The sequence below is a fragment of the Schistocerca cancellata genome, chromosome 4 (assembly GCF_023864275.1).
Source record: "Schistocerca cancellata isolate TAMUIC-IGC-003103 chromosome 4, iqSchCanc2.1, whole genome shotgun sequence".
NCBI classification, from domain to species: Eukaryota; Metazoa; Arthropoda; class Insecta; order Orthoptera; family Acrididae; genus Schistocerca; species Schistocerca cancellata.
The window spans coordinates 866,320,980-866,348,184 of NC_064629.1; the positions used below are offsets into that span (position 1 = coordinate 866,320,980).

The following is a 27,205-nucleotide window of genomic DNA, read 5'->3' on the forward strand; positions in this document are numbered from 1 at the left end:
TGGATTTTTAGTTCAACTGTGTCTTGCAGGTACTACACACTTAGCAGCAGATGATTACTAGGAGGCTATAAAAATGGCCACTACAAACTGATTTTAAGTATTCAACAGAAAATCTTTGGTTGTTTTTTAACTGTTACCATCTTGTTTTTATTGATCTTGAACTGCAATTAAGAGACAAAATTTCAAATTGGAGATTGTATGAGGTATCTGTGTTTACCATTTGATCAGGAATTTAAATCACAGCCAGGGACTTGAAATGTTTCCATCAAAGCACTTATTATTTTGAAATGTTGTGCACATAAGTCATAGAAAGCAGATGGAGACTGTTTTCTTCAGTTTTATGATCCCAGTTTGCATGGTGTGATATAATTCTATTCAACTTGCCATGCCTTTCACAAATAAAATTGACCGTAACCAATCAATCCATTCCAAATTTGATTGCTTCAGTAGTTGAATACCAATTTGTTCATCATAATCAAAATTCTATGTAATGAAAGCTGATTCTAATGTAACATGACACACTTTTGGCCACTTCACAAAATTCCTTTAAATATCTGTCACTTTTCATATTAATACTTTTACTTACATTTGCTCTATCAACTTTTTTCATGTGGATAAAATTTTCATATTTGGTTTCACATTTAGAAATAATCCCCAGCTTTACTAACATCTTTTGGAGGTCATAACCATCTCTTATTCACAAGAGCATATGTGTTGTGGTGGATCGCTTCCATCGATTAATCCTGCAAAGCCTGACTGAGAACACTGCTCATCTTAATTTTCACACTTTTCTAAAGAATCCTTTCAAAACAATTGATGTATTTCAGTCAGGAAGTCAAAATACCTCGCTTCTGATAACTAGTTTCACTTAAAAGATTAATTACTGTTAATTAATTAAAATGTCAATAGGGACATATCAGTAACTTTCATAATACTTTGTTGTGATGAAACCCAATTACAGTTTTGTAATCCTCTCATCAGACATAATTGTTTGATTACATTATGGTAACACTTAGATTTTTATTTTGGCATTTTTCTAGTGATTTATGTTTTTGTATATGGTTTTAATGCTTTTCACCCCCTTTTCAACTTGTTTCAATCAAACCTTTATAAACACAGTTTGCATGCAACCAGAACTGACAATTTGTGAGATATATCCACAGCCATTTGCATGAACTGAGCTGTGTGTGTTATATGACTCATTAACACATCTTAAATTTACACAGTACTTGATTTGTCACAAGACACATTATAATTCTGACGTAGGGCTTGTCTAATGACATGGGAATGATGTCTCTAGTTACTAGACTGAAAGAAGAACCCTCAACTGAAAGGGAGGGGTGGTTTTTTTTTCGGTGCCACTTGTGTGGACAGTTATAATAAGTCTTGAAAGTCTTGGCAGATGCTTTAGCAAACGATAGATGTGCGTATGTTTCCAAGATGGTCTCGCATTGTTTTTGCATATGGTAAAGATGGCAACACTTACGTACCGAGTCAACAGCCAGGATACTTCAGTCATTCAATGCATTGATCTCATATAGTTTACTTACAGGACAGTAATAAACCAAGAGTATTTGAAGTTGTTGTCTTACATTTATAAAGCTGAAATATTGCCATGGATTTGCACCCTGGACAATAAATGACTACAAGGTAAGTACACAGGACTTGTAGGTTTGATAATCTACGTTATTAGGGGGGTTTGAGTTAATGCCAATTAAAATAAAAAGTAATTAGATATCAGTGGCGTGTAGATGGCCGCTAGATACAGTCTGTCTTGAGGGAATTGGGTTGTCCAAAAAAGCATGATTAAAATGAATACCCTTTCCTGCCTATGCAGAAAAACATTGTGATTAAGTGGAAACTAGAATTTTAAATGGGAATCTGGCCTCTATTTTATCTGAAAATGAGATAATTGTGGTAAAAATTAAAGAATTTTGTGTGTAGTCCAGACTTATACAGAGATCACCCAGCCACATTTTTCTACTTTACTACTATTAAGTCTTTCGTTGTTTCGTGTCTCATTTGCATGTGTGATGTGCACACAAGTTAATATGTACACACTGAAGATGTGTGTGTTGTGTGTCCAGTTAAATGAATTATCATTGTTTATATGATAAAGAGTGGACCATTCACCAAAAACCGTTGGTAAAGATTGGACTATTTGAAAAGCAATTTGTATTACTGTTCCACATTGATCCTTTTGTGAGTTCTGATTGTCAGTTATGCATGTTTGTTTAAATCCATAGGTCAATCATGGAATCACATGTTTACCCATTTGTACACAGTTGACATAACCTGCCCCTCTGCACATCATGTGATCACTGGTATAGCTATGTTAGGTGTTGTAAGATTTTGGTCAGCATCTCACTTTTGTAGAGTGGAAATGGAGAAAGGAGTAGTTGCCACATACATCAGGAACTGTTATGAATTTAAGAACATAGACATTTATAAATTTTGGTTGGAGCAGCAAATGGAAGTGTGTGCAACAGAAGTAGAAATTCAGAATAAATCCTTCATAATAGTAACAGTATACCAAGCACCTGTGGGTAATCTTAATCTGTTCATAAGTCACTTTGATGTTCTCTTGTCCTAATTTGCAGTAAGTAAATAAAAAAGGAAATACGGGTTGTTGGTGATTTTAATGCAACTTTTCCTTAAAACTCTGTCAGTAAGAATTTATTTAAGTTGTTTCCATTATCATCCAACTTAATTCCTATTGTAATTTTTGCAGTCTACACCTTTTATCAGAAAACCATCCATTTGATGTAGATTATGAGATTTTACATTCTTTTAAGAAAACTAGAAAGATGACCCTACTGGAAATAAAAACATAAACATATTACACTGAGTGCCAGCTTTGTATGAAACCAGTAAACCCCTGATTCTTTACAGAATTGAACTTCCACACATAAAACATGTACAACATCTGGCTACAAATTAACTAATGTGTTAAATATTTGCATTAAGCATGTAAGTGAGAAAAAGTTTAGGAAAGGTTTGCAATTACTCTGAAAGTTTGTTAGAAGTCAGTAATCGTTCTCATTGTAAAACACTGGATGAATGTAAACTGGATAACTGGTTCTCCATTTTAAGCAAAAGCTAGTTTTTCAGACATTTCAGTGTTTATGACATCATATCTCCTGTAGGGTGCATTGTGCGGTGATCCAATTTTTTTTTTTTGTGTGTGTGTGTGTGTGTGTGTGTGTGTGTGTGTGTGTGTGTATATATAATTTTTTTTTTTTTTTTCCGGGCATTTGCGCGCCATCATATACCTTGTCTTGAGATAAATACACAGTTCTCCCTGTAATACTTGCTTGATTGTGAAAACATTCAACGTAAGATTATGTCGCCTAATAAATAGAGTATGACAGCATATTAAACTTTTAAATTCGGTGAAGTATTGAAAATCAATTTATATTGTATGTGGAAGCTGTCAGAAAGGCAAATCTGCAAATGGGTCAGAATAGTAACATAGATGACCAAACTCAATTTCCTTTTTACCCTCTGTTAAATGAAGTTTTATTTATGCAAATATTGGATTACAATTGTAAATTATACTTAATTATTTACCTACAGGTAAATGTAACTTCACACAAAAAGTTTTCATTTTTTGTTAAATATCTCTTTTTGTGTGACAAAAAAATTTAATACTTTCCTTTGTAAACACTCTACATGTCATCATTTTTGTATCTTCTGTAAAGAAATATAATTTTGCAGAAAGTTCAGAGAGTGTTTGATATTTAATGTCATTAAAAATACTTTCAGTAATGTGAATATGCCCCTCTCTCCTCCCTTTCACCAAGATAAGTCATATCCATCACAAAATCTTTATAGTTTTTAAACATGTATTCTTTTATGACATGTTCTGCATCCCTGAGGATCTGCTCAATATGGATCTATGGGATGAAGCACATCTAGTCTGACTGAAAAGTGATTATGAATTTATTTGCATCAAGAATGTTAGAGGTACACCGTGATAGACCTGAGCAGTGGGTTGATTGTGGAAGGGTTTTACAGGCCTGTTCTCATCATATTTACAGTCCATCAACAGACACTGTTTTGGAAAAGCAGAATGCCAACCAGCAGTACCCAGGGAGTTTAGACTGCAGTATCAAGTCTAATGTGAAAATCTCATATTGGTAATGAGATTGTAATCTTACTCCATAATAATATTCACAGTGTGGCCTACAGTTGATGTAATCCCAACCATTCATGTATTCCTTTTTTCCCAACCACTTTGGTGCTTCATTGTTGTACTGGAAATATTTCTACCATTGAAATCATTCAAGGTTTACCCTTTTGTGGAAGGCTTGATGTTTAATGACTTGCAAATTTCAAAATCCAGTCCTACAGTCTGATCACCAGTTCAATCCTACACATCTACTCATTAAAAAAGCTCTGATAGTGATGTGTCAAAATGGATTTTCAAGAAGGGTACCTAGAACACCATGAAAACAACTAAAATAGGATGGATCATATTGCTAGCACAATTCAACATATCATCATTACAGCCATTTGAGTGAACTCTTATCTCCATAGAATGTTAAGAGTATGTCTTGTCTGTATATACAATACGGACACACTAGTAAGAAATTTGAGACAAGCTATGGTGTACATTCATCAAGTCAGCCATATTGTAAACTTGTGGTGAATAGCAAGCTTTTATGTGGAAATTGAAAGTATTAATAGGCAAAGTTGCCATTAACAATGTGTAAGAACGCCAGCTGCAAATTAGAAAAACATTTTTCAACTTTCTCACCTGTGCAGCAGTGGGCTATGTTTGCGCAAATGTGGATTCTGAAGAGAAGTGACATAGTAGCAGTCTGACCGTTTTTACTGTGAGAAACTGTTGTAAATATAAATATCTTTGTGTCATTGCCATGAATAGTGAATCATCCGGCATAAGAAACTGTCACTGTTGTTTACTGCATTGCTCATCAGGTACAGTTGCTAGTTATACAACTTTAAAAGTGCATTGACTTAACAAGTTTTAACTGCAAAGCTGGAAAAGCCCTCATGTTTCTGTCACTATCAGGGTACTACCTGAAAACTACTAAACTGCTAATTAGGAACACAGTTGAGAACTAGTAACATTAGTTATACAACTTGACAGTCTACATCCTTGTTAAAAGAATGAGCCAAATCATTTCCTTTTCAAATGTAGGTAACCAACAACTTTGTGATTGTATGTGTGGTATATCCATATAAACACTAAATATCCTCTTTTAACTGTGTATTATAGGAATCCCACCATGTAAATAGCATTCTGGTATTAGTCACAAAAGTTTTAAGCAATCTTTTGCATACCAGCAGTATTTCATCATTATACAGAGTAGTAGAAACTGATGAGTGTTACTGTGTCTTACTAACACTGTAAATGCTTTTGATATCATATCCCTGCTCTTTGTTACTTTTGAAAATGTGTGTGGCTTGTTTGGGTACAGCTATGGTTCTATTACTCCTGTAGTTACTGGCTGCATCATTTTAAAAATAAAGCTGCCAGGCTAATCGCTGGGTGACTTTTATCGATATGAATAGTCAACAGATTTCCTCTTGGCGTAACTTTCTCGAAAAGAAAAGAATTATCTGCTTAAATTATGAGCTAGCAGATATAATTTGCTAGTGATAGTTAAGTTCATGAATGACCAGAGGCATTGGTCTCAACTGTACCTGTAATTACCGTGTATGCTCCTGATGGTTTATCTGGAATAATTTACTATCCTCTATTTGTGGATGTGATCATCAGTCTTACCAAAAATCTAGAGTGAAATACCTTCTGGAAATGTGTTGTCTTTCAACAACAATTTAGTATTGAATCAGATACTTACTGAAAATAGAGAAGTAAATGATCAGTTCAGTACTTTGGTTTGTATCCTCCTCAGAACAGTTACCATGGTAAGCAGTAGCTTGGTATCACAGATACTGTTATTCGATTTCATATTAGTCAGTGCAGGCATCCATTGCTATTTAAGCACATGGCGCAATTTTAAAAATTATTCTGAACAGATACTGCTAATAGAGCTCTTGAAATCCCGTGGAAGCTTGTTATGGTGCAGTATTTATCAAGGTCTCATCTGCTCTACTTATATCCTTTATTTTTAATTATTAACCAGTGGAATGGTGAAAGATGCAGACATGCATGTGAGTTTTAGTAACTATTATTAAATGTATTTTGTATTAACTTCTGTATGTTATTGGAATGTCATTTTATCTTGCAGAGACATTACTATTGCCCATCAAAACAAATAATATTTTTCATGTTGTTGCTTGCTAATTTCGTGTGTGTGGTGCAAGTAAATGTATATATCTGAGGTCTGGCAAGCAACAGTGTTTTGTGTTATAAAATTATTCTAAAATTTGGAATCCCCTCACTGTATGCAGTGTTATCACATACATATAATACAGTTTACTAAAGAAAAGGTATTCCAATACTGTAAAAATATACTAATTGAAAATTATGAATTTCCATGTTTTTGAAAAGTAGATACTTGAAATTAATTTTATGTATTGTGTGCAGTCTACTGTACCTCAGTCTTGTGTGTTTTAATATGTCATTAACAAACAGTTATTTATCATACATAAAAGTGTTCTTTTTGTAGAGGAACGAAAGCAGCAGCAGCAGCAGCAAGAGACACAAGGACAGTTGAGACTGAATGCATCAGACTCTCATCCACATGCTGGTAGCGGTGGAAGTAAACGGCGCTGGAGACGACCAATTTCGTGTATTAGTGTAAAAAAATTTCCCACTTGTAAGCAGTCGTAGCACCTCTTCTATTCGTAAGTAGTATGAATCTATGTATGCATATGTGAGACATTTGAACTGTCTATATTTAACCAAAACTATTGAAATATTGATCAGCTGTGCTTCTGATTGCCTTCAATGCAATTCATGATGGTGTCAATGGTTATTAAATGTGTGCACATAAAATTCCTTATATTCTGTTGTACTTTCTTAATTTTAAATGTAATCATGGATTTCATCACATCCAGAAGGTGATCTAATTAAGCTGTAAGAAGAAGTTGAGCTAACACAGAAAGTGCTTTAAATGTCCATAACATATGTGTTCTGTGGTAAGTAGTATTTCTAATGATAAAGTGACGTGCTGTGTCGTATATTATTCTCACTGGGTGTTGTACTGAGATACATTAGATTTCCAAGCAGCAACCTGAAAAACAATAAAAATAATGGAAAAACGTAACTGATGACTAAATAATACCATAAATTATCTCCAGCAAACTAGAACTTGATTTGTTTTAAGGTTGTTCTAGAGTGAAATTATTAATATTTATGTGAAGTTATCCTCATTTTCTCATAAACTGCATTCTTGTAATACTTTGAAGGCCAGGGATGTGGTGGCCTCTACTGTGTCAGAGGAAACTGCTGTAGAAGACCAGGAGGTAATACCACCTCCTTTGCTGGAACATGGGTTGGGAGTGGTGGTGGTGGTGACTGGCAGACAGTGGACCACTATTAAGAAATCCATAGTTCAATTAGACGTACACATAGGTATGGCAGCCACTGGAGCAAGGCCATCACTCCTGGGATGCCGCAGTGGGCCACAGAATTCAGAGAACCTTCATTATTAGGTACTCCTGGGCACACACCTGCATAAGCAGCACCACCCACTGGAGTTAGCAGGATAGCCGTAGCTGGCAGAGGCTGTGCACTGCAACCAGTTATGACAGCCCTGTCCAGGTTGCTGGTTTGCCTTGGACCTTGGAATACAGTGCAGGGTAGGAGAGTACACAAACCATAACCCCTCCCCCCCCCCCCCCCCCCCCCCCCATGTTGATGACAAAGGTGTATGCCCATCCTAGGTGCTGATCAGTGTTAATACAAGCCTCTAGGAAATGGTGCACAGTGACGGACTGGGCTGCCACCAGCTCAGTCTGGAACAGGTGTCCCACTAGAAAGGTGGCAGTCAGCAGGAATTAGGCACCCAGAGAGAGACCCCACAGTATGAACAGACTAAGTTGTCTGCATATGATCCTTAGCTCAGGCGTTGCCTGCCGCTACTGGAGATGAAGTCCTTGGTAGATAATTGGACACTTCATCTGGCATAGCAGCAATCGCCATCAGAAAGTCAGCAGCTGACAGAGACAGTGGTGGTTGGCATCATGTACATACCTCAATAGGTCATGTACAGAGAAGTCAGCAAGCATCTGAGAATAACTAAGCTCATCTGCGGTTGAGGATCTGTTTTTGTGTTGGGGGGGGGGGGGGGGGGGTGTATTTATTGGAGTCTGCCAGCCAGTACTTCTGCAACAGCGGCACCTTCACACTGAAAGAGACAACAGGCAGCAGGCACTAGCAGCTGGGAGTTACCTTTGGGTTGCAGTAAATTCATTTGTTCTGCTCTACTCAGTAGTGAAGCCACTTTATGAAATAGGGGAAAAGGGTAATGTAGACAATTTTAGACCTATTTCTGTGGCATCGGTGTTTGCTAAAGTTATTAAAAAGTTTGTATATACAAGGGTAACTGATCATTTCAGTTCACATAATTTGCTTTCAAACATGTAGTTTGTATTCGGATGTGGTTTAACAACTGAAAATGCTACATTCTCTTTTATCTGTGAGGCTCTGTATGGATTAAATAAAAGGTTGTGAATGCTGAGTGTCTTCTTCGACTTAACTAAGGCTTTTGATTGTGTTGATCACAAAATATTACTGGAAAAGTTGGACCATTATGGAATAAGGAGTTTAGTTCTCAACTGGTTCACCTCTTACTTTAAGAATAGACAGCAGAAGGTAATTCTCTGCATTGTTCAGAATGGCTACAACATGCAGTCCTAATGGGGAACAGTTGGGGGGGGGGGGGGGGGGGATTGTCCTAGGGCTCAGTGCCGGGCTGCCATTGTTTGTTATTTATATAAATGATAGGCCTTCTAGTATTACAGGTCATTCTAAGATATTTCTATTTGCTGATGATGCCAGCTTGGTAGTGAAGGATGTTGTGTGCAATATTGACGCCGGTCGGTGTGGCTGAGTGGTTCTAGGTGCTTCAGTCTGGAACCGTGCAACCGCTACGGTCGCAGGTTCGAATCCTGCCTCGGGCATGGATGTGTGTGATGTCCTGAGGTTAGTTAGGTTTAAGTAGTTCTAAGTTCTAGGGGACTGATAACCCCAGATGTTAAGTCCTATAGTGCTCAGAGTCATTTGAACCATTTTGCAATATTGACACAGTTTCAAATAGTGCAGTTCAAGACAGAAGTTCATGGCTTCTAGAAAATAAATTGATGCTAAGTCACAGTAAGACTCAGTTTTTACAGTTTATAACACACAATTCAACAAAATCTTACTGCTTGATTACACAGAATGGGCATATGATTAGTGAGACAGAACAGTTTAGATTCACAGATGTTAAGATAGATACTAAGCTGTCATGGAAATCCCATGTTCAGGATCTCGTTCAAAAACTAAATACTGCTTTACTGACCATTAGAACAATATCTAAAATAAGTGATAGCTCACCACAAAAAGTAGTCTACATTGCATATTTCCATTCAATTATGATGTAAGGCACTATTTTTTGGGTAACTTCTGATTCAAAAAGGGTATTTTCGAGTCAGAAACAGGCAGTTTGAGCAATATGCGGTGCCAGTTCACGAACCTCTTGTTCACCCACATTCAGTAGACTGGGAAATCTGATACTGGCCTCTCCAATACCTATTTTCTTGAATGCTGTTTGTTGTTAACAATATAGACTTATTCAAAAGAGCTATCAGCTTTCATTCAGTTAATACTAGGTGGGAAACCCAGTCTTCATTTGGAATGCACCTCCTTGACTCATGTCCAGGAAAGCATGCAGTATTCTGCTGCATTCGTTTTCAATAAGGTGCCACAAGAATTCAAAAATTTTAGTGGTAATCCACACACTTTAAGTCAAAACTAAAGAGTTTCCTCATAGCTCAAATTGTATTCTTTTGAGGAACTGCTCAAAAAATTAAAAAATTATGCTAATTCCTTTGTTATGTTCTTGTTTAAGTTTATTTTATCTTAAGGCTTGTCATCTGCATAGGGTTCACATACGTTTCATTTTATCCATTATTACTATTCTGTTATAATTTTATGTACTGGCTTGTTACATGACCATGGAGTCTTCGTCCTCAATTTGGTACTGTGGAACATGACATATATCATCATCATCATCATCATCATCATCATTTAAGACTGATTATGCCTTTCAGCGTTCAGTCCGGAGCATAGTCCCCCTTATAAAATTCCTCCATAATCCCCTATTCAGTGCTAACATTGGTGCCTCTTCTGATGTTAAGCCTATTACTTCAAAATCATTCTTAACTGAGTCCAGGTACCTTCTCCTTGGTCTACCCCGACTCCTCCTACCCTCTACTGCTGAACCCATGAGTCTCTTGGGTAACCTTGCTTCTCCCATGCGTGTAACATGACCCCACCATCTAAGCCTGTTCGCCCTGACTGCTACATCTATAGAGTTCATTCCCAATTTTTCTTTGATTTCCTCATTGTGGATACCCTCCTGCCATTGTTCCCATCTACTAGTACCTGCAATCATCCTAGCTACTTTCATATCCGTAACCTCAACCTTGTTGATAAGGTAACCTGAATCCACCCAGCTTTCGCTCCCATACAACAAAGTTGGTCGAAAGATTGAACGGTGCACAGATAACTTAGTCTTGGTACTGACTTCCTTCTTGCAGAAGAGAGTAGATCGTAGCTGAGCGCTCACTGCATTAGCTTTGCTACACCTCGCTTCCAGTTCTTTCACTATGTTGCCATCCTAAGTACTTGAAACTGTCCACCTGTTCTAACTTTGTTCCTCCTACTTGGCACTCAATCCGTTTGTATCTCTTTCCCACTGACATTACTTTCGTTTTGGAGATGCTGATCTTCATACCATAGTCCTTACATTTCTGATCTAGCTCTGAAATATTACTTTGCAAACTTTCAATCGAATCTGCCATCACAACTAAGTCATCCGTATATGCGAGACTGCTTATTTTGTGTTCACATATCTTAATCTGACCCAGCCAGTCTATTGTTTTCAACATATGATCCATAAATAATATGAACAACAGTGGAGACAGGTTGCAGCCATGTCTTACGCCTGAAACTACTCTGAACCATGAACTCAATTTACTATCAACTCTAAGTGCTGCCTGACTATCTGTGTAAAGACCTTTAATTGCTTGCAAAAGCTTGCCTCCTATTCCATAATCTCGTAGAACATACAATAACTTCCTCCTAGGAACCCAGTCATATGCCTTTTCTAGATCTATAAAGCATAGGTACAATTCCCTGTTCCACTCATAACACTTCTCCATTATTTGTCGTAAGCTAAAGATCTGGTCCTGACAACCTCTAAGAGGCCTAAACCCACACTGATTTTCATCTAATTTGTCCTCAACTAATACTCGCACTTTCCTTTCAACAATACCTAAGAAGATTTTACCCACAACGCTGATTAAAGAGATACCTCTGTAGTTGTTACAATCTTTTCTGTTTCCGTGTTTAAAGATTGGTGTGATTACTGCTTTTGTCCAGTCTGATGGAATCTGTCCCGACTCCCACGCCATTTTAATTATCCTGTGTAGCCATTTAAGACCTGACATTCCACTGTATTTGATGAGTTCCGACTTAATTTCATCCGCCCCAGCCGCTGTATTGCACTGCAATCTATTGACCATTTTCTCCACTTCCTCAAATGTGATCCTATTTCCACCATCATTCCTGAATGACATATAAAATAGAAATAAAATAAATACACTGAACAGCTAAAGAAACTGGTGCACCTGCCTAATGTCATGTATGGCCCCTACGAGTTTGCAGAAGTGCCACAACATGGCGCAGCATGGACTCTTCTAATGTCTGAAGTAGTGCTGGAGGGGATTGACACGATGAATCCTGCAGGGCTATAAGGGGGTGGAGATTTCTGAACAGCATGTTGCAAGGCATCCCAGATATTCTCAATAATGTTCATGTCTGGGGAGTTTGGTGGCCAGCTAAAGGAGTGTTCCTGGAGCCACTCTGTAGCAATTATGGATGTGTGGGGTGTCACATTGGTGTGCTTGGAATTGCCCAAATCCGTCGGAATGCACAATGGACTTGAATGGATGCAGGTGATCAGACAGAATGCTTACGTACGTCTCATCTGTCAGTCATATCTAGACATATCGGGTGTCTTGCATCACTCCAGCTGCACATCCTCCACACTATTACAGAGCCTCCACCAACCTGAACAGTCCCCTGCTGACATGCAAGGTCCATGGATTCATGAGGTTGTCTCCATACACGTACACATCCATCTGCTCAATACAATTTGAAATGAGACTTGTCCGACAAGGCATCATGTTTCCAGTCATCAACCGTCCTATGTCAGTGTTGATGGGCCCAGGCAAGGTGTAAAGCTTTGTGTTGTGCAGTCATCAATGGTACACAAGTGGGCCTTTGGCTCTGAAAGCCCGTATCAGTGCTGTTTTGTTGAATGGTTTGCATGCTGAATCTTGTTGATGGCCCAACATTGAAATCTGCAGCAATTAGCGGGAGTGTTGCCCTTCTGGCATGTTGAACAATTCTCTTGTTGTTGTTGACCCCATTCTTCCAAGATCTTTTCTTGGCTGCAGCGATGTCAGAGATTTGATGTCATACTGGATACCTGATATTCATAGTAAACTTGTGAAATGGTCATATGGGAAAATCACTACTTCATCGCTACCCCGGAGATGCTGTGTCCCATCACTCGTGCACCGACAATAACACCACGTTCAAACTCACTTAAATCTTCATAACCTGTCATTGTAGCAATGGTAACCAAACTAACACCTGTGCCAGACACTTGGTGTCTTACATAGGCTTTGCTGACCACAGTGCTGTATTCTGACTGTTTGCATACCTCTGTATTTGAATATGCATGCCAATACCAGTTTCTTTGGCACTTCATTGTATAAAGGGGACATGAACACACTTTCCTTCACATATCCCCACAAGGAAAAAAAACACATGGGCTCATGTCTGGTGATCTTGGAGGACAAGAATGTAAGGCAGTGTATTGGAGTCCTAAGTGCTCTATCCATTGTTGAGGCAGAGTGTAATTGATAAACTGACCTATGTTGTGCCAGTGTGGTGAAGCTCCATCCTGTTCAAAAACAGTCATCAGAGTCCTCCTGAACTTTTGGAAAAAGTCAATTCTGCAGCATTTGAAGATAGCTCATTCCAGTCCCTATGTTTAGGTAAAAAAAAAAGGGACCACGCACTTTTTTCCAATGAAAAATGGCACAAGAAACATTCATTTTAGGTGAGTCTCTTTTGTGCTCAATAATGTCATGAAACTTCTGGAGTCCCCATATGTGCACATTATGTCAGTTTACTTTGCCACTAGCATGAAATTTTACTTCATCACTGAGACTTAACTGTGGTAAAAATGTATAGTCTTCCACATCCTCCAGCAGAGCATTACTGTCATGCTGTTTACTTTTATCATCAACCCAAAGAGCTTGCACTAATTACAGCCTATATGGTTTATAGACCTAACTACAGCTTAACACTCACCAGTTGTATGAGGCCCTGCCATGTCTCTGCTTGCGTGGCTATTAGACTTTCATGGACTCCGCTCAAATGTTTGCCGAATTCTTTCCACTGTATCATCAGAAGTGCGAAGTCAACCTGGACTCTTATGTTTGCACGAGCACCCTGTCTTCAGATCAACAACACCAACAATGAATTTTTTTGGATGGAGGTGGATAAATGCCCAAACACTGACAAAAAGCACACTGGACCAAAATCACTGAATCATTCTTTGCAAACTGTAGCACATAAAACGCCTTCTGTTGAGTGGGTGCCCTCTCACTTCTGACTGCAAACTGAGAAGATGCATTGACTGACATCTAAACACAGTTTTCTGAAACTTTATGCTACGTCCATTCAGACAACACACATTTCTTTGTCGGCATGTCTCATGTTTCATAATTATTACCATCCAGAATAAGGCCATTCTTTTTTAAACACTCTGTATATTACTGCCTTGAAAATCTCAGTTATATTATTTAAATAATTTTTGTTCCTTAATACTGTCTGCTCATTTAAGATTTTTTCATGGCATGTAATCATATAAGCAAATATTTCTTGCTCTTCTAATAAGTTAATAATGCCTCCTTTGTCTAATTTATGCAGCATTTCCGTATGATTAGTAACATTACCAAGGCAGAGCTTGTGGGTTGTAAGATGTATGCCTAAGGCTGCTGCGTTATTGGGGTTTGAATGTTCTTTGATCTTTGTTGGCAGTTTTCTCCCTGTCTGGCTGATTTACTTTTTCTCACATTCTACACATTCTATTTTGTCATAAATGGAATCACGTTATATGTTACGTTGTAATGTAGTACCTATGTTGTTTTTACTAGTCTGAAAAGAAACAGTGATATTTTTTGTTAAATAATTGTTTAATTTTAGCTGATACCTTTCCACAATAAGGAAGAAAAGCATATGTAGTGTTACTTTACAAAATATAAATGATAAAATGATTTCCTCTTTATCTGTCTTCACTTTAGCTTTTATTTTTTTATTGTATACTCTGTCAACTATCTGTATCATACCCATTTCTTTACTGCAGTGTTATTTAATGTTCAGCTGTAATATCATTTGACAACAGCAACCTAATAACCGTATCCAGCAATGCATGGGAAAAAGCATGCTTGTACATAAAAGATTTGCAAGAGACATTATGTGTAACCACATCAGTAGTAGTTAGACATTGATCTGGTGTCTTCCCTCATTTGTCAGTATTCTTAATTCAAGAAAGTTAATGCCCCCCAATTTTCTTCTATTTCACTAATAAATATTATGGATTGGTGTATACTGTTAAACAGTTGATGTAAGTTGTGTATATCATTAGTGTCACTATGCTAAAAGATAATGGTATCATCAATATATATTTTGTAATAATTTATATTTTTGACAATCTCAGATTTGCTATTTAAGATCTTATTTTCAAAGCTACTCATAAAAATATTAGCAAGGGTACCTGCTAAACAGCATCCCACAGGTAAGCCATCTGGTTGCATGTCACAATCTCCATTGACAATAGAATAATTCTGAGACAGAATCAGGGTACGGAGCTCCTTTATCTCCATGATTTCTGGGATACTTACTATGTTGTACGCAATTTTTCTTAACCAGTTCAATTGATTCACTGACAGGAACATCTGTGTATAAATAAACCACATCAGATAGACAAAGTGTAGCATTATCTGTGTAGGAAGGAAGGAGGAAGATAATGTTTAATGTCCCATTGACATCGAGGCTATCAGAGATGGAGCACAAGATCAAATGCTTAGATAGTGGCAAGGATGGGTAGGGAAATCGGCCATGCTCTTTCAAAGGAACCATCCCAGCATTTGCCTCGAGCAATTTAGGGAAATAATGAGTAACCTAAATCTGGATGGCCGAACGCAGGTTTGAACCATCATCCTCCTGAACGAAAGTCCATTGTGCTAACCACTGTAAACATTATCTGTGATCTTAATGTCTTTTAAATGACGAATCAAGTTGTTGGTGTGTCTAATCATATATTTCCCCTGAAAGACATAATTTTTGGTGATAACATGATGAAGTTTTTGTATGTAACCTGAGTAAGTAAGCTGGACCATCAATGTGTATTTCACAATTTGCCTGAATGGTGTACCAGATTTATGGATTTTATATTGGGATCTAAACCTTGAGTGTTAAGAGTTTAGAACCAGATAACGCTTTAAAAAAAAAAAAAAAAAACACCTTCATTTAGCAAGTTTGTATATTACATATGCTTTCCTTTATGTCTTTCTGGAAGTATTTAATGGAGTCATTTTATAACTTGTAAACGTGATTTGTATCAAAGAATTCTAATATTTTGCTAATGTATTTTGTACATACTGACAATGGATTTACCTTTGTCTGCTTCCAAGGGTAATGCTTGCTCGTCAACAAACTCAACATTTATGCTCTTTTTCAAGGAATACTCTTATCTACTACATTTATGTTTACCATTGTCTTCTGAAATATGTTGCCTCATAAATTTTGCTACTTTGCTAGATATAATTTTTTTCTGTGCCAAATAACCTTTAAACTTTAGGTAACTTTGTTCAGGCAGTTCATCGTTTTATATTTTTACCATTTACAGCAGGGCACAAGTTATACTTAAAACCTTTTTCTAACTTTTTAACTTCAGCATTGAGGAAGTTTGTCAGTCAAATTCACCACTTTGTCATAAATCTGAAAATCAGAATAACATTACCACTATTGAGACACTGCATATATATATATATATATATATATATACACAAAATCTGCTTTCGCAACCAACGGTTGCCTCGTCAGGAAAGAGGGAAGGAGAAGGAAAGACAAAAGGATATGGGTTTTAAGGGAGAGGGTAAGGAGTCATTCCAATCCCGGGTGCGGAAAGACTTACCTCAGGGGGAAAAAAGGACAGGTATACACTCGCACGCACACACATATCCATCCACACATACAAGACACAAGCAGACATGACATGAAAATGTCTGCTTGTGTCTTGTATGTGTGGATGGATATGTGTGTGTGTGCGCGAGTGTATACCTGTCCTTTTTTCCCCCTGAGGTAAGTCTTTCCGCTCCCGGGATTGGAATGACTCCTTACCCTCTCCCTTAAAACCCATATCCTTTTGTCTTTCCTTTTCCTTCCCCCTTTCCTGACGAGGCAACCGTTGGTTGCGAAAGCAGATTTTGTGTGTATGTTTGTGTTTGTTTGTGTGTCTATCGACCTGCCAGCGCTTTTGTTTGGTAAGTCTCATCATCTTTCTTTTTAGATATATTTTTCCCACGTGGAATGTTTCCCTATATATATATATATATATATATATATATATATATATATGATAGAGGAAAACATTCCACGTGGGAAAAATATATCTAAAAAGAAAGATGATGAGACTTACCAAACAAAAGCGCTGGCAAGGACAGGTACACACACACACACACACACACACACACACATCCGCATATACACAGACACAAGCTGCTTGTGTCTGTGTATATGCGGATGTGTGTGTGTGTGTGTGTGTGTGTGTGTGTGTGTGTGTGTGTGTGTGTGTGTGGGCGCGTGTGTGGGTGTGTGTGTGCGTGTGTGCGTGTGCGTACGTGCGTGCGCGTGCGTATACCTGTCCTTTTTTCCCCCTAAGGTAAGTCTTTCCGCTCCCGGGATTGGAATGACTGACGAAGCAACCATTTGTTGCAAAAGCTTGAATTTTGTGTGTATGTTTGTGTTTGTTTGTGTGTCTAAGGGTTAAGTCTCATGAAAACCACATCTTGTACCTTAATTTTCACGCATTCAAATCACATAATATGCAAAGAAATACAATTTTTTATGTATGTGTTTGCAGCAATACATTTTGTTAACTTCAGCTTTGTAAGTTAGTACATGAAAATCAACTGTTGTGCTGTGCTCTGCAAAAGATCAAACATGTTTTCAGGTGACAGTTAACAGTAGAAATATAATTTGAGAAATGCATAACACAATTCTGCGGTGTCTTATTTATTACAACCAGGTTCAGTCCTCGACCTTCATTCAGGTAACTGTATCAACACAAAGCAAAGAAAACACTGTGTAGAAACAATGAAAAGCAAGACAATGTATAACCAACTAACTGTAATGTGTTATATAAGAAAACAATACAGACTTCACATTTCATGCATAATTCCATATACGAGGAACTTTTCAAGTACTCTCAGATTTACAATGTACAGCCAGAAGAATAAAATTTTCAAAACTGAAAGAATGTGGCCTATTCAGTGGCAGAGGAATAATTGGATGCTACTATTCTAGGTGTGACCGAATTAGGTAAGAGACATACATGAACAAAGTAATAACATACCAATGATACAAACCTGGCAGCCAACAGATCAAAATAAGTAGTACCATATAATAAACCTAATATAAAACAGACATGAACAAAATGTTATGATGGTCACAACACATACGGGAAAGTAATATTAATATCACAGTATTTCTCCCCCTCCCCACAGCACTGACAATTGTCAGAAATGTTGTCAAAATGTGGTAATGTTTTAAAAATATGTGAATTGCAACATACTTCTCCAAGCATAACATAGTATCATTACACATAACAGTAGTGAACCAAATCAATGGTAAGAATTATTGTAATCACTAGGATAGAAAAACATGAGATTTGTGCAGAATAATGATACAACACTAAGCAATAAAAATGTATTACAATCAAATTCAGAGTCAGGAATATATTTCACACGTCCCTAATGTGTCTCTAAGTTTAAATTGCAAATACAATGCATAATGTTGTAAAGTATGAGAAATGGGAGGTACAAAGTAAAAAAATTAAAAAACCTGAAAAACTAGTAAGCAAATAATATATATATTCAGGAAAGGGACAGTAACTAAATATGTTTTAGTTGATGGAAGAATAAGGTAATTATTACACATTCTAAATGAACAACAAAAGGAGTTAATTTAAGACTTTAACCCCTTAGGAAAACAATCTGTGAGCTTGAGGTGTACTAAAAAAAATAGAGGTGGCAAAAAACATTTCCAAAAGCTGTAGGATACCCCTAAGTTGGTTGTAAGTATGCTTGCTAAGGACCACAAAAGACATTAATTTTGTGGTAGGTGTAAAACGGACTACCACTATATGCCAGTAGTATACAGAAATGAGAACATGTATTCTCATAAACACAGTAAAGGAATACAGTTATTGGGAAGTATTTCCACAATGTCCTATGAAAGCGTTAAGCAGGAACTTTGAATGAAGTATAGATGGGAGACTACTTTAAACAGATATGTTTGTACGGCCCACTTGGTATTAGCAAAGACATTATATGTTCAAATAAGGTCTCACAAAGACATTATATTTGCTAAGTCTTAATTTAGTCTATGAAGAGGTTGAAGACTTGAATAAAACTTACATAGAAAATTTGATTATGCAGTAGTGTCTCAATAGAGGTAATGGTACATCTGATTTTTGGTTTTATGACAAAGTGGTGAATTTGGCTGACATAAATTTCTTCAGTTGTGAAGTTAAAAATGTTAGAAAAAGGTTCGCAGTATAACTTGTGCACCAATGTAAATGGTAAAAATATAGAAGATCACTTGCCTGTACAAAGTTAGCGAAAGTTTAAAGGTTCTGTGGCACAGAAAAATATTATATTTAACAAAGCAGCAAAATTTATAAGTCAACATATTCCAGAAGACAATGGTAAACATAAATGTAGCAGATAAGAGTATTCCTTCATAAAGAGCATAAATGTCAGTCTTGCTGAGGAGCAAGCATTAGTCTTTAAAATAGGCAAAATTGATTCCATTGTCAGTATGTACAACCATGAATATCTTAGCAAAACATTAGAATTCTTTGATACAAATCACATTTACAGCTTACAAAATGGTCCTACTGAATGCTTTCAGAAATGCCTAAAGGAAATCATATATAATATACAATTCTTGCTATATGATGTTAAAAAAAGCATTGTCTGGTTCTGAACCATAAACCCTCTAGGATTAGATCCCATTATAAAATCTTTGAATCAAGTACACCATTCAGGCAGATTGTGAATTATGTTGACAACACAGGTTACTTACTCAGGTTATGTACAAAAACTTTATCACCAAAAATTATCTCTTTCAGGGGAAATATATGATTAGACACACCAACAACCTGATCTATCATTTAAAAGACATTCAGATCACAGATAATGCTTACAGTGATTAGCACACTGAAACTGCATTCGGGAGGATGATCGTTCAAACCCGTGTCCAGCAAATGCTAGGATGGTTCCTTTGAAAGGGCACGGGTGGTTTCCCTACACATCCTTGACACAAAAAAAAAACCAAGCATCCAAGCTTGTGCTCAACCTCTAATGACCTTGATATCAATGAGACATTAAACATAATCTTCCTTTCTTCCTTCACAGATAAGGCAACACTTTGTTCTGATGTCCCTGTCAATGAATCAATTGAACTGGTTAAGAAAAATTGCATACAACATAGTAAGTATCCCAGAAATCGGGGAGATAAGGGAGCTCCGTACCCTGATCCTGTCTCAGAATTCTTCTATTGTCAATGGAGATTGCTACATACAACCAGATGGCTTACCTGTGAGATGCTGTTTAGCAGGTACCCTTGCTAATACTTTTATGAGTAGCTTTGAAAATAAGATCTTAAATAGCAAATCGGAGATTGTCAAAAATATAAATTATTACAAAATGTATATTGATGATACCATTATCTTTTAGCATAGTGACACTAATGATATACACAACTTACATCAACTGTTTAACAATATACACCAATCCATAATATTTATTTGTGAAACAGAAGAAAATTGGTGGGGGATTAACTTTCTTGAATTAAGAATACCGACAAATGAGGGAAGACACCAGATCAATGTCTTAAGATAACTAACTACTACTGATGTGGTTACACATAATGTCTCTTGCAAATCTTTTATGTACAAGCATGCTGTTGTCAAATGATATTACAGCTGAACATTAAATAACAGTGCAGTAAAAATTCACTTCCATACATTAGTACCTCTTAATGTTGTAAGTTGTTATGCCCACATTCTGTGTCACGTATACAAGGGCATGCTAAAAAGTAATGCCTTGTTTTTTTGCAAAAAACATTTACAGCTTTTTAAATATAACAGACATTACTAACATTCTACATCTTCTTTCTTCATGTCTATATATTTGCATCCCTCTGCTGCTAGAGGGCTCCAAATTGTAGTGTGTAACGTAACTATGTCGGTGTGTGAGAAACAGCATGCTACAATTGAGTTTAGGATATGAAGAATCCATCCACACATGGAGTACCTTCTACTTCAGCATAACAATGTCAGATCACACTTAAGAACTGCAACATCTGCAACAGACAGACGCCTTGAGTTCACTGGCATCAGTCATCCCACATATAGTCTCAACTTGACCACGTATAATTTTCATCTGTTTCCAAAACTTATAGAACACCTCAAGGACCTCACTTTGCTAGTGATGAAGCCATACAATGAGAGGTGAAGTTGTGGCTCCATCAACAAAGTCAAAAATTCTACAGTGACATTATCAACAAACTGGTCTCTCATTGAAAGAAATGTGTTGATCAGCTGGATGACTATGTTGGGAAATAAATATGTAGGTATGAAGTATAAAGGTGTAAAATGTTAATAAAATTTGTTTTATTTAAAACACTGTAAGAGTTTTTGCAAAAAAGACAAAGAAAGAAAGAAAGAAAGAAATTCACAGTGCTCTCATTTTTATACATGAATTGGTTATTTCAGAAACCACACCTGTGACTCTGCAGTTTTGGGTTATATGTGCATTCATAGAGAGCATACCAAGACACATCTTTTAACACAGAAAACATTCATTGCAGCACTTCTAAAACTATGAAGAAAATATAAGAAGTTTCTGGGTAGTGCAGAAACAACATATGTGAGGCACTTGTGCTCTTTTGTTGCAAAGGGAAATAATGTTTTCATTGTTGGCTCTCCTGACCTGCGCCATGCAAGTGCTTACAAAATGTAGAGGTTAGTAGTTTCTGCCATACATTGCTGAGAAAGAGGAGCAAGAGTTTAAAAGATATCTAGCTGTGAATCTGATGCAGAATTTCCTTTCAGAAAGAAGGGTGTGGTGAACCATCATAAATATCAGAGAAATGTAATTAGAAATGCCAGAGTTGAAGGAATATCTTAAAACTCGTAAAAAGATAAGGAAGTACCTGGAAGGGTGAGAGATACTTACTCGTGCAAATTTGCTGATAAACACTATTCAAACATTACTGACAAAACCAGAAATGAGATGTGGCATTATCTTTATTCATTGGAACATGCAAGATATATATTTACAGAGTCTGATGCAGATAAGGGAGTGTGTATGAAGACATACGATGGCAAAATCACATGAACATTAAGAACCACAAGTATGCCCTACACTGTCTATGCAGAAGAAGAACAACTATTTTGGTTACAATGTAAAAGTAAATGGGAAAACTCAAAAGGTATATAAAAATATCATTATAAACAAAATAAATGAAAGTAGAGTATGCACACTACGTAATCCTTTTATCGTTGGCAAAATTCCAGAAGGTCTAGGAGGAGAAAATAAGTGATAATGCTACTTCAGGCAAAATTTGTGCAAACATTGTTGGCCAAATAGCAAGATTTGATGTTAAAGAAACTCAGTATGGTGGTAAAGCTAAGCAATATTTAGGTGTATGGCTAAACATTAAGATTATGCACAAGAAGTTCTTAAAAGATTTCCCAGAAAATATAAATAAAGTTAAATACAGTTTTCATTGAAAATACTTCTTAGAAAACTTTGATTATAACTTTGTCAGGCCACAAGTGGATGTGTGCAGCAAACGCAGAAATTTTGAAGCAAAGTTATTAGATCCTACTCTGAGTGATAAATGCCAAAAGAAATGTTCCTTCAGAAATGATCATACACTGGAGGCATACAAAGTAGTTCTACATTACTGTGGCAGAAGCAGCCAAAAATGAAGAGGATGATAGGCAGTAGCCCTCTGCCTGTGTCCCAGTACAGGATGTGCTTTCTCTTAGGCAACTAAGGGTCAACACCTTCTGTATCCACTATTTTAAGACTAACACAGTTAAATTCTTTGTGTATCATGAGAGTCAGGCTCATAAATCTAATGAGGTTTACACCTTTTTTTATCTGCATTGAGAATAACATACCTTGTACAGTAAAGAAAATTTGGCTTTTCTGTAACAGTGCCACAGGCCAAAACAGAAACAAAACTGTAGTAATGTTTTTGTTAAGTTTGTGTGACAATGATAGATTTGAAACAATCAAGCACTTTTTCCCCTTTTCTGAGACGTTCTTTTCTACCCTGTGATGATGACTTTGGCAACATCAGAAGAGTCCTCCAAATGGTGGATAGGATGTACACTCCCAAACAGTACAGTGAACTCATTAAACTAGTAAATGTTCCATGTAGATTCAACATTCAGGAAATAGTGACTGATGATATTCTTTTATTCACAGACTGGTGGCTCCCTTTCTACAAGAAGACCACAACCTCTGATGAATCTTCTGGTCAAGAAAACCCAACGAAAGAAAGGAAAACTTTTGAGATATCCACGTACAACAAGTTTCGTTACAGCAATCGGATGAAGGGGGAAGTAGTTACCAGCTCATTCATCAGTGAATTAGTTGTGAATACATTCAGTTTTCCAAAAACAATCAAATTCCTTTCTCTTACTCACAAGAAAGCTTATCGACAAGGAAGATTCTTCATTAACAACAAGAAGCTAGAGAATTTGAAGAAAGTGGAAGTTTGCATTCAGGGCTATGAATCTTTCAACAAAGAAATATTCAGTTAGCCAACTATCACTGAAATGACTGATACTCTTCATTCAGATGTAGAAGATGAGAACTAGAATAGTTAATAAACAACAATTGTGATTTTACAGAATGACTAGTAGCCTGTAATGACATGCAATACCTAAGATTTGCCTTAAAAGAAGAAGAAAAAGGAGGAGGAGGAGGAGGAAAGCTCTGTTTAGGCTATCATACCAATATGAGTGAAATGAAATATTAGTTGCTTTTCTACAAGTGAAGTGCATTTTCTTATTGATTATTCCATGGAAATTAAGAAAAGTAGTAGAATTCATAAAAGTGATTTATTACAGAAACAATACATGCAAAAGTTTTTAAACCTGTTATATAATCAAGAATGGACTAAGGGATAAAACAGTGTGTCAGTACATTGGGAAAATATGTCATTTACACATATAATATGTACAGATCTGTTAAAAACAATGTACTCTTATGCAGTTACATTCATTGTTAAACTTGACTAGTGTTCAATAACTCTTATCCAAAAAGTTGTTCCATATAAAGAGATATGGTTGTCAATGTATTTTTAATTTTTCACTTTTAGCATTTCACTTTTGTATGTGGATATACGTTTCCTGTGCTCTATTGAGAACTGTGTGGTCTAGAACTAGCATCACTATTTAGACTAGTATTCATCTGCAAATTTTCACCTATATATCTTTGCTTTTTGATAATGCTTTTAATATTAGGTACTGTTCAATATGCCCACATATTGGAGAGGTAGGCTTTTGATCAGTTGAAGCTTTCAGATATGTTAAAGCAATGAGAAGCTGTGATATGTCAGGCTTTCTCTACAGACCTGTTGCATATAGACTTCTCGGGTTTGCTGCTGTGTCATATTGTGCAAATCCTACAATATTTCATTGATACAACTGTTCGGTGGTAGATGCTGTTGTCACTGGTACAAGATGCGACTGCTGATAATCGTGCAGATGCGTTGAAATTTAACAGGCCAGAAGCAGGCAATACGTATGCACAGGAAGACGCTCTCAGTTGGAGGAAAGCAGTGCTCAAAGAGGCCCCTGCTGGGAGTGCAGAAAGCCTTCCACTCATACACCATGGGCAAGGACTGTGCTGTCGGACACACCTGTGGTTAAAAGCTGAATTAAATTTTAGCTGTGCACTTTGTTGAGTCATGAATTGGGAGTTCTTATTTCTCCTGTTTTAATTAACAGCAGCCACTGCTGGGTTCTAGGTAGTACTTAATTGAAAACCTGCATCCCTGTTGAAAATATTGTCCGCTGTGCAGGTATTTACAGCCTCCTTAAGAACACAGTCCTAGAAAGATAACACTGAGGATAGAATTTCAGTCATCTTGTGAAATGTGCGATGCCCTGTGCCCAGGCAATGCTCCACTACTGCTGATTTATCAGGTTGCCCCAGGCATGTACAAAGATGGTGTTCAACACAACACCGTTGCACGGTTTGGCATGTCTGCTCAATATAAGATTTCCCACATTGGCATGTGATCTTATATACACTACATTTCCTAAGGCCAAGATCATCTTTGACCAAACAACATATTTCTAAATTTTGCTGGTGGCCGGAAAACAAACTTAATATCGTGTCTCTTGAGGATTTTTTCTATTCTTGAAGAGCATGGGGCAGCACAGTCTTTGCCCACCGTGCATGCACAAAAGGCCTTGCTGCGACTTCTTGCAGGGGACACTTTGTCCACCGCTTTCCTCCAACTACAAAAGTCTTCCTGCGTACATGTATTGCCTGCTCCTGGCCTTATAAATTTCAATGCCAATGCACAATTATCATTGGTCACATCTTGTAGCAGTGAAAACAGAATCTATCACCACCTGAAGATGTCAGACTGTCATATCAACAAAATATTGTGGGATTTGCACAGTATGATCTGGCAGCAAACCCGAGAAGTCTATTTGCAATGAGAAGTTATTTATCACTATATTTAGGCGTACGCATGGGTTTTGTACTGATAATGCCTTTGTTAATGCATTATTCATTTAGACTGTTTAATAATTACTGGTATTCTTCCATTGACTATAACTTATTTGGTTCTTGCCCCGTTCTTACAAATTTGTCAAGTGATGTGTATTTATTTGTTTAATAGCTTTTCAGATTCTTTCAGTTATTTACTTTGTACCTCCCACTTTTTCCCCCAATTTAAACTTTCAGACATGAGTAGACTAGAGACATGTGTACTAGATTTTCTTCTTTAAATTGGATTGTAATAAATTTTTATTGCTTTGTGTTGTGTCAATTATGTTATATATACCTCATAATGTTTTTGTATCCTGGTTATTGTATCAGTTCATGTAACAGATTTGGTACACTATTATTGTGTGTAATGACACTATGTTAAGTATCAAGTAGTATGGTGCACTTCACATGTTTTTAAAATTTTGTCATGTATTGACAGTGTTTCTGACAACAGTCGGTGCCATGTGACATTAATATTACTTTACTGTTTGGGTTGTTATCATCATCTTTTTTTTGTTCATGCATATTGTATTAAGGTTATAATTGTTTTGTTATATGACACTACTTATTTTGATGTGTTAGCTATCATGTTTGTATCTTTGGTGTGTAATTTCTTTGGTCATGTATATCTCACACCTATTTGGTCCCATCTGTAATAGTAGCATTGAGATTTTTTCTCTGCCATTTAATGGGACATAGTGTTTCACTTTTGAAAAATTCATTCTTCTGGATGTACACTGAAAGTTTGACTGTGCTGGAGAAGTTCCTCATATATAGAATTACGTATGACATATGAAGTCTTTGTTTTCTTTTGTAAATAACACAAAGAACTATTTTTATATGTTGTCTTGCTTTTCTTTGATTCTACATTCTGTTTTCTTTGCTTTATGTTGATACAGTTACATGGACAATGTTTGAGGATCAATGCATGTTGTAATAAATAAGAAATATAACACAGCATTGTGTTATGCATTTCCCAAAATATATTTCTGCTGCTGATTGCCACCTGAAAAGAAAAACATTTCACTTGTATTTCTTCATTTTATTTGATGATTTCTTTGGAACAGTGAAGACGGCTGCCCTCCCCATGGACTGTCACTTCACTCAATATTTCCATCAGCCAACTGCTGATTGATGAATTCTTCTTTAGGTTGCAGATGCCTGGGAATTCTGTATGGTTTCTTATAGACCAGAGGCTAATTCCCCTTCAGGATCATAGGCTATGTGATGGTTGTCGCCAAAAAAGGTCCACTAGTAGTGAACAAATCCACAAAACATATTAACAAAGCCTCCACAGTGACCTATTCTTTCCATTTAAGTGCTTTACTTTCTTGCATGATGTAGATACAGTGACAGTTTGCTTATGGCTAAGGTCTCCACTGGACCTATCCAAATAGTCCTCATCTAGGACATCCAAATAGTCCTCATCTAGGACATCCAAATAGTCCTCATCTAGGACATCCAAATAGTCCTCATCTAGGACATCCAAACTGGCAACCACTAAGGCTTTTGGTAGATCGACTTCTTCAGAGACCATGTAATCTCAATCTATTTCCAGCACATGTGCCACACTTCTAAGCACAACACAGTGCAAAAAATCAAATTGTCATTGTGTTCCAATGGCTCTATAATACACAACACATATTTCAGTAGGTCAGTACTCAGACTCACCCAGAGCAATTTTCCTGTACCTCTTTTTACTTTATCATGCAAACTGAGCTTTAATAAATGTGTATGCAGTTTATTTGGGTCCACCTTCATGATTGTGAACCTGGCAACAGTGTATCATTTGCAGATTGTGCATTACCTCTCACCATCACAGTGAAATACTTCTGTATATTTGTGAAAATTACATGTTCCAGTACAGAAACTGAGAAGTGCTGACCCCAATTAT

At 36.8% G+C, this 27,205-nt stretch overlaps 1 protein-coding gene across 3 annotated transcripts in view; it reads left to right on the forward strand.

The window, feature by feature from the left end:
* LOC126185002 (serine/threonine-protein kinase stk11-like) overlaps positions 1–26,268 on the forward strand; it is a 118,196-nt gene extending 91,928 nt beyond the window's left edge. The window contains exons 7-8 of one of the 3 annotated variants that reach the window (XM_049927724.1): positions 6,600–6,777; positions 23,008–26,268. In XM_049927724.1, coding sequence (XP_049783681.1) covers positions 6,600–6,763 — 164 coding nt within the window. In that variant the 3' untranslated portion in view covers positions 6,764–6,777; positions 23,008–26,268. Of the gene's footprint in view, positions 1–6,599; positions 6,778–23,007 lie in introns of those variants that run through there. The other 2 variants (XR_007536926.1, XM_049927722.1) reach the window with 2 other exon arrangements.
* Positions 26,269–27,205: the final 937 nt, after the last annotated feature.